At 54.2% G+C, this 15,079-nt stretch overlaps 6 protein-coding genes across 6 annotated transcripts; 4 read left to right on the forward strand and 2 right to left on the reverse strand.

Moving 5' to 3' along the window:
- Window positions 1–726: 726 nt before the first annotated feature.
- LRP88_07786 (cation transport protein-domain-containing protein) lies at window positions 727–3,043 on the forward strand (the record flags this gene model as incomplete). The annotated part of the gene is made up of 2 exons (XM_083244303.1): window positions 727–2,230; window positions 2,280–3,043. 2 exons carry the CDS (start codon window positions 727–729, stop codon window positions 3,041–3,043), a joined length of 2,268 nt encoding a protein of 755 aa, XP_083098797.1.
- Window positions 3,044–3,217: 174 nt separating this feature from the next.
- Window positions 3,218–5,171, reverse strand: LRP88_07787 (uncharacterized protein; the record flags this gene model as incomplete). The annotated part of the gene is made up of 2 exons (XM_083244304.1): window positions 3,218–4,936; window positions 4,986–5,171. The coding sequence occupies 2 exons, from the start codon at window positions 5,169–5,171 to the stop codon at window positions 3,218–3,220; spliced, it is 1,905 nt and encodes a 634-aa protein (XP_083098798.1).
- A 592-nt stretch (window positions 5,172–5,763) lies between these two features.
- On the forward strand, window positions 5,764–7,152 carry LRP88_07788 (uncharacterized protein; the record flags this gene model as incomplete). Its single annotated transcript, XM_083244305.1, has 3 exons — window positions 5,764–5,801; window positions 5,855–6,021; window positions 6,080–7,152. 3 exons carry the CDS (start codon window positions 5,764–5,766, stop codon window positions 7,150–7,152), a joined length of 1,278 nt encoding a protein of 425 aa, XP_083098799.1.
- Window positions 7,153–9,319: 2,167 nt separating this feature from the next.
- LRP88_07789 (uncharacterized protein) lies at window positions 9,320–10,775 on the forward strand (the record flags this gene model as incomplete). The annotated part of the gene is made up of 2 exons (XM_083244306.1): window positions 9,320–9,439; window positions 9,501–10,775. The coding sequence occupies 2 exons, from the start codon at window positions 9,320–9,322 to the stop codon at window positions 10,773–10,775; spliced, it is 1,395 nt and encodes a 464-aa protein (XP_083098800.1).
- Window positions 10,776–12,595: 1,820 nt separating this feature from the next.
- LRP88_07790 (flavo protein-like protein) lies at window positions 12,596–13,411 on the forward strand (the record flags this gene model as incomplete). Its single annotated transcript, XM_083244307.1, has 2 exons — window positions 12,596–12,622; window positions 12,824–13,411. The coding sequence occupies 2 exons, from the start codon at window positions 12,596–12,598 to the stop codon at window positions 13,409–13,411; spliced, it is 615 nt and encodes a 204-aa protein (XP_083098801.1).
- A 323-nt stretch (window positions 13,412–13,734) lies between these two features.
- LRP88_07791 (uncharacterized protein) lies at window positions 13,735–14,659 on the reverse strand (the record flags this gene model as incomplete). Its single annotated transcript, XM_083244308.1, has 3 exons — window positions 13,735–14,229; window positions 14,280–14,463; window positions 14,511–14,659. The coding sequence occupies 3 exons, from the start codon at window positions 14,657–14,659 to the stop codon at window positions 13,735–13,737; spliced, it is 828 nt and encodes a 275-aa protein (XP_083098802.1).
- Window positions 14,660–15,079: the final 420 nt, after the last annotated feature.

Here is a 15,079-nt window from a genome sequence, read left to right on the forward strand (position 1 = left end):
GTGCCGTCCTGCCCGAGCTGGCTCCCTCACAACGCTGGGTTATAGCATTGCTTGGGCCATTACACGATCCCTAACCCCCTGCCCTTCACTGTTGTCCCCATCGGCCTCACCTAATATTCACCGCGCTGTTAGCGGCCATTCGATAAAGCATCCATGTTCTAAGCTCCAGCGGGCGAGATGGAGCGCCCAGGCACCGCACGGCAGCCCAGGTACCACCACAGGCACAGGGGACGGGACCCGAGAGGCAGTGCACATTCGGGGCTACCGCTGTCGCGTCTCATCCATTCGATTTCTCCCTTTCCACGCCGTTTTATCCTTGGATGATGCATGGCCAGTTGTCAAGTCTCCTTTTCTTTGTCTGAGCTTTCCAGGTTTTCTGTTGCAGGAAGGACGGACCTGCTCTACCCTCCCCCATCGGCCCCTACCTCCGCTCCGCTGTGCGTGGCCCCCTTGGTAGTTTAGTGCTCCCGCGCTCTCTTTCACGTCGCTTCCCTTTGTCGTACCGACTTCGACTTCTTTCATCACCACTTGCATGCCGACATCGCCACCAGCATCACCCAATTCCGCCGCTCATTATCATATTTGATCGATATGTCTTTTCATTTCAAGTAAAGAATCTCTTGCTGAACCACTTACAAATCCCTGAGAGGCTCTGGGCACTCTATTTGGAAGCTGACCATTCCAACCGGGGTACACGTCTTGGCATATCGCCCCCAGGAACCGACGATGCTTTCCTCCATCAAGACTCGATGGAAGGAGCTCCTGGAGGAACATCCAAGACTCGAGGCCGTCAGCCGTTTTATCCCACCCATCAATTATATCACCATCCACTACGCCTACTTCATCTTCGGCTCTCTCTTCTTTTCTGTCATCTTCTGGGGGTCTAGCGAGCCAAGTCGCAGCATCCGCTACATCGATGCTTTGTTCCTCGTTGTGTCGTCCTTCTGCGACGTCGGCCTTAACACTGTTAATCTTAGCGAAATCACAACATGGCAGCAGGTTCTGCTATACCTTTTATTCATCCTCGGTAGTGCGCTTTGGGTCTCATTCTGGACAGTCATGGCACGAAAGCATGCCTTCGAGAAGCGATTCGAGGATATCGTCATGGCAGAGCGAGAAATGCGAAAGCGTCGTGCCGCTGCCAAACCAACTCCGGTCCTTAAGAAATTCTTTACCTTTGACAAATTCAAGTCGTCTCCCCCAGCCACGACTACCCTCCCTGGCTTGGGCACCCGCCAGCGTACCATGATGGAAAAGGGTGACCCCGACGAATTGATGGCGACAACTCTTCCCATGCGCCGCGCAAGGTCCGCGCCCGAGGAGTCTATTTCTTCTGACTCGGAGGACAACGCTAGTAATACGAGCACGGTAGCAGCCCATCCGACTCTTTCTCCTGGTGCCAACGATCACATCACGTTCGCTAGCAGCATGGCGCATCCCAATGGTCGCAGAGGAAGTGTCTCCATTTACCAACATATCGACGATAACAACGGCGGTTTGCCAGGGTCACGACGGCCCTCGACAGCGGAGTCGGCCAAAAGCGATGAATCGGAAGATTTCCTCTTACACTGGAAGAAGATCCTGGGTGCGCACAACACTAGCAAGAGAGGACAGTTTTACGACTTGAGTTCCGATGAGCGTGAAGCTTTGGGAGGTTGTGAGTACAGAGCGCTCAAGGTGCTCGCGGTCGCCGTCCCTCTGTACGGCTTCCTCTGGCAGTTCCTCAGCGCCCTTGCATTGGGTGCTTGGATCAACAATTATAGACCCGAGGCGGCGGCAGTCAATGCCGTGAACCCCTGGTGGTGCGGTATCTTCCTTTCATCCTCGGCCTTCAACAATGCTGGCATGTCTCTTCTCGACGCCAATATGTCAGCCTTTCAAGACGCCTACTTTGTTCAGATCGTTGTTGGCATCCTCATCCTGGCAGGAAACACAGCTTACCCTCTTCTTTTGCGTCTCTCTCTCTGGTGTTGTCTCCAGGTACTCAAACTGACGACTCCGGAGACCGCACATGGCCCCTGGAAAGAGACCATCGAGTTTATCCTTAAGTACCCTCGACGAGTCTACACCACCCTTTTCCCTTCTCGTGCAACATGGTGGCTTTTTGCTGTTATCGCCACCATCAACACCATCGACTGGGTCGCATTCGAAGTGCTCAACATTGGCAATCCTGTCGTTGAGGACATGCCTGTGTCTGATCGAGTAATTGCTGGATGGTTCCAGGCAGTTGGTGAGGAAAACTTGACTTCTTATCGTAACCCCTGCTAACATTAATCTAGCTGTGCGTGCCGCTGGCTTCGCTGTTGTTTCGATAGCTAAGCTGTACCCTGCTGTTCAGCTGTTGTACATGATTATGATGTACGTTTCAGTCTATCCTGTCTCCATCACCATGAGACACTCGAATGTGTATGAGGAGCGATCTCTCGGTATCTACGAGGATGATCCGCAGATGCTAGAGGAAGAGAATGGCAATAATCTCCCCACGATTGCGGAGGAACCTGAGAAGACACCCTTGCGACGCAGAGTCACGGCCGCGGTTCATAAAACCGCTCACAAAACCGTCAAGAGATCAATGACATTTCACGGTGTGGGTGTGGGCGCTCCGCCCAAAGGACCCGACGACAACTCTCGCGTCTCCTTCATTGGCCAGCAGATTCGCGGCCAGCTTGCCCACGATATGTGGTGGCTTATCCTCCCTGTCATTATCATCATGATCATTGAGACGGATAACTTCCTCGACAAGCCTCTTGAATACAGTGTCTTTAACATTCTGTTCGAGGTGGTGTCGGCATACGGCTGCGTTGGTCTTTCCATGGGAGTTGCCAACAACAGCTACAGCTTGGCGGGAGGTATGCACACCGGCAGCAAGCTCATCCTGTGCATGGTGATCATCAGAGGGCGTCACCGAGGTCTGCCTGTCGCCTTGGATAAAGCTGTCAGGCTGCCGGGCGAGAAGTTGCACAAGGAAGAGGAAGAGGACTCGCGGATCAGGAGAACGAAAACGATGGACAGAATCGCCAGTCGCGAGTCCAGGGTCATATAAAGGCCTATCTCAGATATATGTGTGAGCAAGGCGTTTAAGGATGTGTGTGATGTTTTAAGATCTGGTTCAGGCAACGAAAAAGAGAGTCCAAAATGGATATGTAAGAGACTAATCGTACAGAGTATCTATAGACTTATTTGATTGCATGTATCATCATCATAAACTTCATCTCATCTATCCAAAGAACAGCTGTTTCTGTTTGGGATCGACTGCTCGTGGCCGCCCTCTCTTCTTGTCTGCTATGCGCGGCTTTTTGGGCTCCGGCGTCGTGTCCCTCATCGACGGGCCATCTTCCTGCACAGCATCGCGTATTGTCTGCCGAGATAGACAAAGATCTATGTGCTCGTTGAACTGCCTTTCATCGGCAGTCTGCGGTCGACTGCATATCGGACAGTCCCACCATTCCTCGGCAGCTTGCTCCTTGACGGGGTTCGGGGCAATCTCCTTGCCGTGCCTTCGATATGGTGAGTCTCCGGGGCTGTCCTGGTTGCTTGACGAGCCTTCCAAGAGGCCGTCTGCATCGTCGATTTGCAAGTCGGCCTCTGGCCACTGTTCCCATTCTCCATCATCGTCGCTGGCCTTTCTCTTGAGGTTTCCCTCGGACTGGCGGTCTTCCGAGTCGTTTCTGCGCGGCCGGAAACCGAAAAAGGCCATGGTATCAGGCTTCTTGGTGCTGACGAGGTGTGTGCATCGTAAGCCCATCAGCCGTAGCTTCATACCTGGCATGTCCTGCTCCAATTTGGAAAGGATGGGGAGGGCATAGTTGTACAGGTCGTCTGCGAGCCAGATGGCGCGCGGCAGGACAACCTGGCGGGTAAGTACTTCAAAGGTGTGAAGCTTGACCTTGAGGCAGAGGGTGCGACCTTTGCATTCGGCGCGTTTCATGTCCTTTTCAAGCTCCTCGGCTGTCCACCGTAGCTTGTCTCGTAGCTGGGTTGGATCGGACATGTCGCGAAATGTGCTTTCTGTGCCGACACTTTTGCGTTCGTACTCTTCAGCTGGTTGAATCTTGGTGCGTCCCAGACCGAGATAGCACTTGAACAGGAACTCTGAGGTTTTGTCGCCGAAGAGAGGGTTGAGAAATTGTCTCTGAGCGTAGAGATCGCCACATGTCTTGATACCGATTTCGAGGAGTTCTCGTTCAAGAACACGACCGACACCATTGACCTTTCGTGTAGGGAGATCGCGCATAAAGGCCATGATGTTGGGCCGATCGCTCGGCAACACGTATTGACCGTTGGGTTTGTTCATGTTGGAGCAGATCTTGGCAAGTTTTGCGTTGGCGGCTATGCCAGCAGAAACGGTAATGTTGGTTCTTTGGTGGACTTCGCTTCTCATCTGTTCGACGGCTTCTGCTGGATCCATCTGGTGTTCCTGGCAGTATTCTGTAATGTTGAGATATGCTTCGTCGATGCTGGCACTTTCGAAACGTGGGTCGTAGTTTACAAGGACCTCCCGGACTTCCTGTGCCTTTGCATTATACTTTTCAAAGTTTGGCTTGAGAAGGATGAGACTTGGGCATAACTTCTTGGCCACGAAGCCAGCCATGCCTGATCGACAGCCAAACTTGCGGGCAATGTAATTGCACGTTGTCAATACGCCACCGCCGACAGCAAATGGTAGGTCGTTTAACTCGGGTCGATCCAACTGCTCCACAGCTGCATAAAAGGCATCGCAGTCCACATGAACGATGTGTTGCGTCAAGTCACGGGAAAGCTCGAGCTCGGCGATGAGACGGTCAGCGTTGCGTAGATCGCGGGTGAGGTCCTTCTTTTCGAGCTCGGTCTTGCGGGCGATGATTTGTTCGATTTTCTGGGTGAGGACTTTGTCGCGGACCTCTTCGCGGTTAAAGAACTTGGAGCCTTTGGAGGCATTGTAGATGATCTCAGAGACCTAGTTTGGTGTTAATGATGCCTAATAAAGAAGTTGAGTTGGGGCGCACCTTGCTCTGATCAACCTTGTCCTGACCTGCTTTTAGGAGCGAAGGACCGAGTAGGGAGTATTTGAGAGTCTTGAGAGCATCCTCGTCCAGATTTTCGGTGACATTTTCAGTCTCACCAGGAAGCTCTGGTGTCTCCTCTGTAGATGGTGACGGAGGTTTCTCCTCCGGCTGATCTGATGAGGTCATCTCAAGGAGTGAATAATGATAGGTCCATAGCAGTCGTCAGTGATATCGAAGGCATCATTAACAACGACCAAGATGCCGTCTCGATTTCCGTCGCGTGTCAGCACAAAGGAAGAAGTGAGACGTGACAAATGCCCCTCGATGACTGGACGCGTTGCAGGTTTGAACACGAAATCACGTGCCCATTCTTAGCGTCCGTCTTTGGGCAGCTTCGACGGTGGGGGCCGCTAATTTGGAGGTGGGACAGCTTTAACGGCACCAAGGGTCCTACTCTTCGGATTGGCTGGCACATGTGCCTCCCCTCCCCAAGAACAGGCGTTTAAGCGCCGACATCGACACCCTTTGCAGGGCCACACATGCATCATGTCGTCCGTTGGAAACAGAGGAGCAGATCAGTCGTCGTGCCGCCCGACGAGCCAAGTGGCGCACGAGGGCAGGAGGGTACAAAAGCCCAAGGAGCCCGCAAGTTGTGGGAGCTTGGCGATGTGACCCGCCTTTTCCTCCTTTTTCTCTCTTGCGACCAGTGTCTCGAGTCTTACTCTATCGTTGTCGGAGCTGCTGCTGTACTGAACCCCTCAAGAGCTTGAGCTTCAAGATGGCGGCGCGGCCAGGAGAGGAAAATGTTGCTACTCTGTGAGTTGCGACTTGTTGCGCCAGCCGTTCCAGATACTAACTCTGCTGGAAAGCTTCGGAGATGTTCATTACTTTTACAGCCCCGAGGATGTGAAGCCCAGGCATCACAGATTCGACAAGGGTTCCTACGTCTACCTCTTTGAGCATGCGGGCGAGCGCCGGTGTCGCATTGAGGTTGCCAACCAACCCGGCACTGAGGACCAGGACGCCTTTGAAGGATGTAAGGCCTAACATGGGGTACAGCAGCTGTTGGGCACACGCTGACATTGCGCAATCAGTCCTCGACCAGACCCACGTTCGATACTCGTACAAGCAGCACTGCATGGTCACTTTGACGGCACCTGAAGCCCCTGCCGACCAGAACGATTGGCATTTGCCAACTTATGATCCCCGAAATGAGAACAAATACCACTACAAGCTTCACTCGGTGGACATCTACTTCTGGACCCAGAAGGATGCGCTCCAGTTTCTCAATGGTGTCAGAAGGGTCGTCCCACCCTCTCTCGTGGAGGTTCTGGATGAGCCCGGTCCGCCCCCGCAGCCAGCACCCATGAGCTCTGTTGTTCAACAGCTGGAGAATGTAGCCATCTCGGATCCCCAGTATGCGTCATCAAAGCCTTCATCTGGCGCGCCGAGCTTTGCGCCTCCCCCGACCGCACCGGCCCCGTCGACGGAGGCCCCGACGGAACCTGCCGCCTTTGTGCCGATGGCCTACAACCCGGCCGCCCCCGCCGCTCCGGAGACGATACAGCACCGAGAGAAGACGCCGCCTCCGGATGAGGACCCGCTCAACCCGCTTGCCGTGGCTGTCGCCTACGATTATCAGAAGCAGCCCTTCACTCCCGGAATGCCCCCGCCTTCTCAATTCCCTCCCGGAGGGGTTACAAGCCCTGGACTACCTCCACCTCAGTTTGGCCAGCATCCCGGACTTCATAGAGCCGCAACAATGCCAGCTCAGGGCTTGGGAAGCCCATACTCTGCAAACTTCCCTGGCTCGCCCGGTTTCGCGCCTCCACCTCCACCTCCTCAGACACAACCACCGCCGCAGACGCAACCCCCACCGCAGCCGACGCCGCCAACAACTAACCCAGGCCTTCCTCCACCCCCGGGAGGCTTTGCGCAATACACCTACACTAACCAACAGGCGCCAGCTCCTCAGGGAGGAGCAGAGTATGGTGTCCACCAGCAGGTGTACCGCCCCACGCAGACTGAAATGGCCAACTCGGAGATCTATTCGTTCCAGCCACAGTCACAGCAGAAAGAGCCGCGAGGCAAGCTCGAAGAGAACGCCGGACGCCTGGAGCGTGGCGTGACGGGCATGCTGAAGAAGTTTGAGAAGAAGTTTGGATAAATTGGTTCCAGGTTGGGCATGTTGGGGGAGTTTGGGTGGTTGGATTGCAGGCGTTTCAACCGTCCTGGCGTCTATTTCTATATCCTTAATTCTTTAAGTATTAGTTCATACCGCATCATCTACGTTTATGTCTGTTGCGTGTGCTGGCAGCCCCTCATTCTTTAAGCCAGGCAAGGTATTATCATGAAGTGGCTGGGACTATTGGTTTGAAAGAAGTTGTGCTAGTTTCATGGGACAAGAATATTGCTGATGAAACAATATCCCCAAGCCCAGGAAGATGCCACGCCAGCTCGCTGCGTCGTTGGAAAGCTAAGGTATACAAGTGGTGCCGTTCAGTGTTGGGTCTGGGATGATGCCGGTGGCCTGAGACAGACCGCATTATGACGATGGTGCAACGCCTCCACTGTACAATCCACGTTGGACAAGCAAAAGAAGAACGTTGTGGAAGCCGTTGGGTCAGAACGGCGAGGCCGAGGGCTGCATCTGCATCTGCATCAACCTAGTTTCTTATGCCGTCGTGTGTAGGATCGATCGAGAGGGACGTTGCATTGCGAGACTATCTAAGGTAACGAAGCAACTATCCGGGTCTGATGCAGACAAGACGCAGGGAAGGACTTGCGATCTAAGACTCGAGATGCAGAGTGGTTACACTCATCGTGGTAGGGCAACTGCAGAGTGAGCCGCAAGGGGAAGAAGGGGTTGTCAATTGCGAGAATTCTGAAGCTGATCATTAGCTGTAAGTGCATCCATTGCGGAGAGGCTGACACGGCTGGCTGGAGCCACTAAGCGAGGGGCTCAGCCACCAGCCACCGGAAAGTCTCCAATGACATTCGAGGACTGATGTTGGCTTCATGCTGGTCATCAACGGGTGCATTGGAGGTATGGGGCTCGCAGGTTTGGAATCATCAGGGCGCAGTGTTGTGTCTTTTACCTGACACGGAAAACCTCCCAGGTTGGCTGAATAAACGGCCTCCCTTCTCGTGCCTGCCCTCCTCCGGGTCCCCGGAAACCCTTGCTCGGGGATTGGGCCCGTGGATCTGGGTGGTTGCGTAATGGTGGGCGGCCGGACACGAGCCGGGGACCCCGTTGACCCCGGCGGTAGGTTGACGCTTGTTTTGCTGGCAGAGGGGAAGCCCTCGAGAGGTCCATGCTGCGTTGATCTGTTAGCGTCACCGCTGAACATGGTGATGCTGGCTCTATGGCTGGGTGTCAAGTCAGGAGATGGGGTCCAGCGCGGTATCGTTCCATGTGAATAATAGTAGAGAGGGGGAAACTGATAACAGACTCGATGATCTTGTACTGTAGACTCCCTCGTTCATCATCCCGTCTCATCTAAGCCCTTTTTTTTTTCTGCCCAAAGAACGCCTAGATCGCGACCAAAGGGACGTTGGAGGAGTAAGCATGGCCACAGCCGCCTGCTGATGTCACCACCAATAGACCCTCACGCCTGCAAAAGACTGACAGCGGGCGATATCCCTGGATCTGACAGACAGCGGAGCTCTTGGCCATCCGCGATCCGGGTCGCAAACTTGATCAGGTCTACATCTTTTTCTCTCTTATTACTCTCTGTCCCTACACTCAGACTCAGCACCTTCTTTCGAAGCTGCTGTTCCTCTTGTCGATTGACAGTGGGACCGAGCGCGTAAAAGAACTACGTCCAGACCCAGACGCCCCGAAACATCCTTGTCAATCGTCAAAGCCAGCTCAGCCAGGGCCAAGCCAACCAACCAACCTCGCTCGCGCCTCCTCGCGAGCCCGCGCCCGACACACGGCGGCTGTGCCTGGAAGCAGAAACCCTCCGCCGAGCCCAGAAAGAGGCGAGGCCGTTTCGTGCCCGCGTTGCCGTTGTGGCAGGGAAAAAGCACAGGCACAAGCTTCATTGAATGCTCCGTGCTTCCGGCCCTCAACCCTCAAACTACCCCCTCCAATTAGTCGAGCCCGTCAATTAACCTTTCCGTCCCCTAAACGGCGCCGCCCTGAGGCTTTCTTCCATCTCTTCACCTTAACCTTTGCTCCCTCCTTCCGCGTCTACCGGCCTGTCAACTGAGGCATCCAATCGAGCTCGACGCCGCTGCACGATCCCGCCATCTCCGTCACCATCGCCTTTGCCGTCAATCGTCGTTGCAGCCGACGCTCGCTTGCTCTGCATGGTGCAGCCCAGCCAGGAATGTATCTGAACGCTCCAGTGCCACGGGGTTGGGATGCCCCCGATGGTCTACGGTCTCGGGCGCAAGACGTAAGGAAGAAGGCGGATGATGGAGGAAATAAGAATACTGTTGTGTTTATCGTGAGTTGCTTCAAGTGACGCGCTGGTAGACGATCGCTGACAATCACGTCCCTAATTATAGGTTATCGCGAGTGCTGTCGCCTTTACTGTCGCCGTGGCATTTTGGGTATTCATCTCCAAAAGGAAACGGAAACCAACGGCAACCGAGAACAAGAAGCCTGGTTTCTTTGCACGTATAACTAGAAGGTCAGGACAGGGCAACTACGAGCAGACAGCTGGCGATGATGGCGAGAGTGGAAGGAATTCGCACCAGCTCGACAACGCATCTTCAAACGGCCGACGCAACCGCGACAGTGCGTCCTCCCGCAACAGCCAGGCGAACCGCAACGGCAATGCTGGCGCGACTGTCGACCGTAACACCTCTGTCCGCTCCGTCCTCACATTGCCCGCGTACCGGCAAATGGCAAACCCCAACGAACAAGTTCTCGGACGAGAGGGTGAACGAGATGGAGTGGATGTTATTATTGATCTGCCTACGGCAGAGGAAGAGGAGGAAGCCCGAGACAACGAGATGGAGACGCTCTACCAGATTAGGTTGGCAAGACGGCAGATGCTAGCGGAACGCGAGGATAGGAGAGAGCGCCGCCGCGAGGCCCGAACCCGTAACGACTACCGCACACTCGAGCAGATCCGTGCCGAGACACGTCTAGCAAACGAGAACACAACCATCAGCGAGCTCCGATCAACCGTCGACCAAATCAAAGAGAGCCGACAGCGATCTGTGTCAAGTGTATCATACGCAGACGTGGGCATTGCGCGTCACGACGGAACGAGGATTCGAGCCAACAGCACGGAAAGCGAACGAGTAGGGTTGCTCTCTGATGCGGCCAGCTTGGGACATCAGCGGGGACGTAGTGGCAGTTCTGCGGTCAGCCATGATGACGACTTTTCGAGCCTAGCACCTGCGCGTTCACGCGGAAGCTCGCGAGTAGGCACACCGAACGACGACGGAAGAGCCGGCTCAAGTCCTGAGCTGGTTGAGGCTGATCTTGGAGATGAGACCATGCCTCCTCCCGAGTATGAAGACATTCCACTCAATGACGACATGCGGTCCACGACACCCATAAACGAACCTCCACCGGACTACCCCGGCCCATACCGGTCCTCTTCGCAACGGACGGCGGAGCGTGATCTGGGTTCGGGGCCGCAGAACGGTGAAGTGGGGCCGGCCGAACAAACCGGCGACGGGCACGATGGCAGTGACAACCACAGTACACCACGCGGACGCGACGGTGCACCTCAATTACCGAGCTTGAGAATATCACAGCTCCCCGAGATTGTCATCGAGCCATCGAGCGCGCACCCACGAGACGACGATCGACGATCACTCCGATGACGAAACGAACACGTTCCTTTTACTATTTCCGTTTCAACGCCATGATTTTCTTTTTCTTCAAAGGTTCTAAGCTTGGATTTGACAAGTTATTTAACGAAAGCATGGAGTTTGGATCTGGCCTGGTAATGTAATGGGGGTCGAGATGCTTTGACCTCGGTCCCGGTATGCTGTTTGGCATACTAATCATGTTTTTGGATACTGTTTTCAAACGGAGTTTTCGGTGGGATGAAGAAGAAGCTGTGACATAGAACATATGGATGTGAAGTCTTTTGTAGGCAGGTATGGAGGCAGGGGATATGGCCACCATAGCAACCCAGTCGTGGTTGTTATCCTGTAACTAAGCCAGAAATGTAATCACCATGGAACCCCGGCTATCATGTCTTACCGTCTGTTGGTTGTTTGCATGTCCCTTTGAGACAATCTCTTGTCCAAGTTTTTGCATTGGCATGAAAGAGGGTCCAGGCAGGAGATTTGTAGTAGGAATCGTTTCATGGCCTCGAGCGAGGTGGATGCTCGTTGGCGGCGGTGGACAAGGGGAACAATGTCGATTTGGACTAGCGGATGCTGAGCTGCCGATGGACGGAAGAGGGATGATCCACAACAAGCTACCGTGCCGAAGCTCGCATGCACGCACGCACGATACAGTTGATGTCGGTGAGAGCTGATGGGCTTGAAGTGGTTGGGAAGGACGAAGAGATTGGGAGGGCACGGGGCGAGGGGGGGGAAAGCAAGATATTGGGACCGGATATGGGTTGATCAATCAGGCAATCCCCACGGACAGGGAACATGGCGTGGCTATATCCGAGAAGAGCAGAGATTATTTAAAACTCAATGTCGATATGTAATCAATGGGACAAACAATGACGGCAGCGGGTCAGTGCAATGAACCGCGAAAGAGGCGATACTCCGCGCCAGAGATGGAGGACAGCTAGCTCTCACCCGGCACAGTAAAGTTCTGTTCTTGCTGCTGGCTTAGCAAATCGTGAATAAGCCTTACAGGCTTAACCGCGCGTGAGTCGGCCCTGAGACCCCGCACTAGCTGGGAGAATGAGACCCATCGGTTGTTTTGTCAGGCTCGTGTAATGGGCCGTTGTCCGCGGTGGGTTACCACGGCATCGTGCTTAGGAAGTCCTGCTCGCATCAGCTTGACTCAGCAGGAGGGAGGGGGGTGCGCGTTGGGGCATGATTAGAGCTTTTTCGGATCATGATCGAGGTTTTCGGGGGGCAGGCTAGCTTGATGGGAGGGGCTCGCTGAGGAACGCCTTGAAGAGTTGTATCCTTTGGAATGGAGGATCATGAACGAAGACGAAGCAATTGAGACATGGAGATTTCGTTAACCAGGTCAATGAACTCGGCGGGATTCAGGATAGAGTCCAAACGATACGGGAGCACCGTCCTGCCGAGCTGAAGCTGCTGAGAAGCCTGGAAGTTCCCCCCCCCGATCTTCCGGCTCAAGCTTTCCACAGGTTCCCGCTTGCATCCACATCCACGCGATATGGAGCTTCCGGACGGCAAGGGAACTGCACCAATGGCATCACCGCCCCCGCCGGTCTCGTTGTCCCATTCGACGGTTGGGTACGGGAGTACTCCGTGAATGGAAGGGGTGGATCTACCGGGCTGTGGGACCTCGAAAGCAGGAAGCTTGTAGAGACCTGCCCACCTTGAGAGAAGCTCGCCCAGGTATAAGACGACCTGGAGCTCTCCCCTTCTCTGACCCTTTTTTCTTTTGTTCCTCAGCAGTTCACTCTCAAGTCCTTTATCTATCCATCTATACTCCTTCTCAACTTTGATACCCCGAGTTCCAACTCAAATCAGTCACAATGGCTCCCAAGATCGCTATCGTCTACGTATGTGGTTACCCCTCCATCCTCACCCCGCCATCCTCATCATGATGAGCTTCATCACCGCCAATGCAGGCGATGCATTGCTGCCTGCCACCTGTAACGACGCATACAGTGGACGGCTCAGTGGCTTTTCTGCATTCAGCCATTCCCCTCACCCACAATGTCTCACTCATGACGACTCGCTAACATGCAACTCTCCTCCAGTACTCCATGTACGGCCACATCAAGCAGCTGGCCGAGGCTGAGAAGGCCGGTATCGAGAAGGCCGGCGGCTCTGCCGACATCTACCAGATCCCCGAGACCCTCCCCGAGGATGTGCTCGCCAAGATGCACGCTCCCCCCAAGCCCGCCGACGTGCCCGTCCTCGAGGACCCCTCCAAGCTCGAGGAGTACGACGCCTTCCTCCTCGGCATCCCCACCCGCTACGGCAACTTCCCCGCCCAGTGGAAGGCCTTCTGGGACAAGACCGGCAAGCAGTGGGCTTCCGGTGGCTTCTGGGGCAAGATGGCCGGTATCTTTGTCTCTACCGCCTCCCTCGGCGGTGGCCAGGAGACCACTGCTCAGAACGCCATCTCCACCCTCACCCACCACGGCATCATCTACGTTCCCTTCGGCTACGCCAAGGCCTTCGGTCTTCTGACTGACCTCACCGAGGTCCGTGGCGGCAGCGCCTGGGGTGCCGGTACCTTCGCTGGTGCTGACGGCTCCCGCCAGCCCTCTGCCAAGGAGATTGAGCTCGCCGAGATCCAGGGCCAGCACTTCTACGAGACCGTCGCCAAGTTCACCGGTTGACTGCATGGCAGCAGCCAGGCCAAGGCTGCGCCTGTGAGCGATAGCACCAAGCCTGCCGAGGCTCAAAAGGAGTCACCCAAGAAGGAGGGCAATGGAATCAAGGAGCAAAAGGAGCTCAAGGAGGGTCCCTGCGGACTCCCTGCAAAGTGCACTGTGCAATAGACAAGCGGATGATAATACGATACCTACAAATAAACACATTCATATGATCAGGACAATAAACGCTTCCAGTGACGCTAAGCAAGTGACAATCTGACTATGGTTTCTCGGTATAGGAACCCCTCATGCAGACTTGAACACCGTTCCAAGACTATTCATATCGCTTAGGCAGTCTTTCTCAGGACGCAAATCTCCGCCATGCAATCAACACTCTCCAATGAGCGACTGATGGAATGCTTGGTCCACCCGGCCATCATGTCGTCAAGAAGCCCATACACATACTTCATGGTTGTATGTTTCCTTGTGTCCCTCCCTGACGAATCGCCGCCCCAGTGCTCCCGGTAACTGGTCTGGAGGTCTTCAATCACATACAGCCCGCCTGGGTTGACAATCTTCCACAGTTGCTCCAGAGAGGTGATTTGCTCCACCATACCGTGACCACCATCATCGACGATTACATCGAATAAACCCTCCCGGGTGGACTCGTTGGCGAATTGGTTTAGAAACTGGAGGCTTGCTTGATCACCAATCGCGATGCGAGCATTCGGGTTGTTGTGCTTGAATGTCTCAGCGCATATACGATCGTTGTCGATGAAGTAGAGGTCAACGCCAGGGAGGAACTCGAGCCAGGTGTTGTAGGAAGCGCCAGGACCGTAGTCCTAAGAGATATTAAAGGACGCATCACAGTAGATACGACGACAGTTCTCACCATGTTGCACCCAAGTCCGATCTCAAGGAACTTGACAGGCTTACCCTGGAGGGGGCCGAGGTACTTTTCGTACATGGCCTGGTATCTGTGGGAGGTGACCTTGTTGGTGCCATGTTTTCGGGCAATGGCTTCGAAAGTTGTACTATTTGACTTGATTTCGGTGTTGGGTTTGTCGTGGTTGTTGCTTGAGCTGTTGGTTAATGCTATTGTGGAAGAGAGGCTTCAGCTTACTGTTTGTCGAGGGAGCTTGGATATCTGAAGACCCTCGCCTTGGCCTTCAATTCCTGTTTTCTATACGCGGCGATCAGAAAGAAAGTCAAGCAGAAGCAGAAGGCGACGCAGAGCCACCGCCTCTGCTTGACAGTCAGTGTGAGCGGCATGGCGAGGAGCCAATAGTGACAGTGAAGGTAGAGAAGCCGCAAAGGTTGTCATCCAGGTTTTGGTATCAGAGCAGAGGTAACTCGAGTGTTAGAGATGTATGTAAGAAATAGGAGATCATACTTTTGTAGAACTCAAGATTCGGCGAAGATTGATATCAACCTGCCTCATTGCCAATGAGGAGGAACATGCAGGGAAGGAAGAGAGAAACAGTATACTAGGTAGTCGCGGCCAGCGCAAATGCTCTTTCCAATTGGAGGATGACTCGAGTTTCTAAATGCTCATGAAAAACACATAAAAAAAGGGTATCTATCTTCTTGCACACTTTGGGCCGCTCCGATCTGGTCACACTTTTTGCGCCATTACCACGTTCATCATTATGACCATAGCTCGCGCGAACTGTCCAAACAATCTCCGAGTCC

This window comes from Fusarium phalaenopsidis (assembly GCF_050370095.1).
Source record: "Fusarium phalaenopsidis strain FUZ10S chromosome Unknown contig_32302, whole genome shotgun sequence".
Taxonomy (NCBI): Eukaryota; Fungi; Ascomycota; class Sordariomycetes; order Hypocreales; family Nectriaceae; genus Fusarium; species Fusarium phalaenopsidis.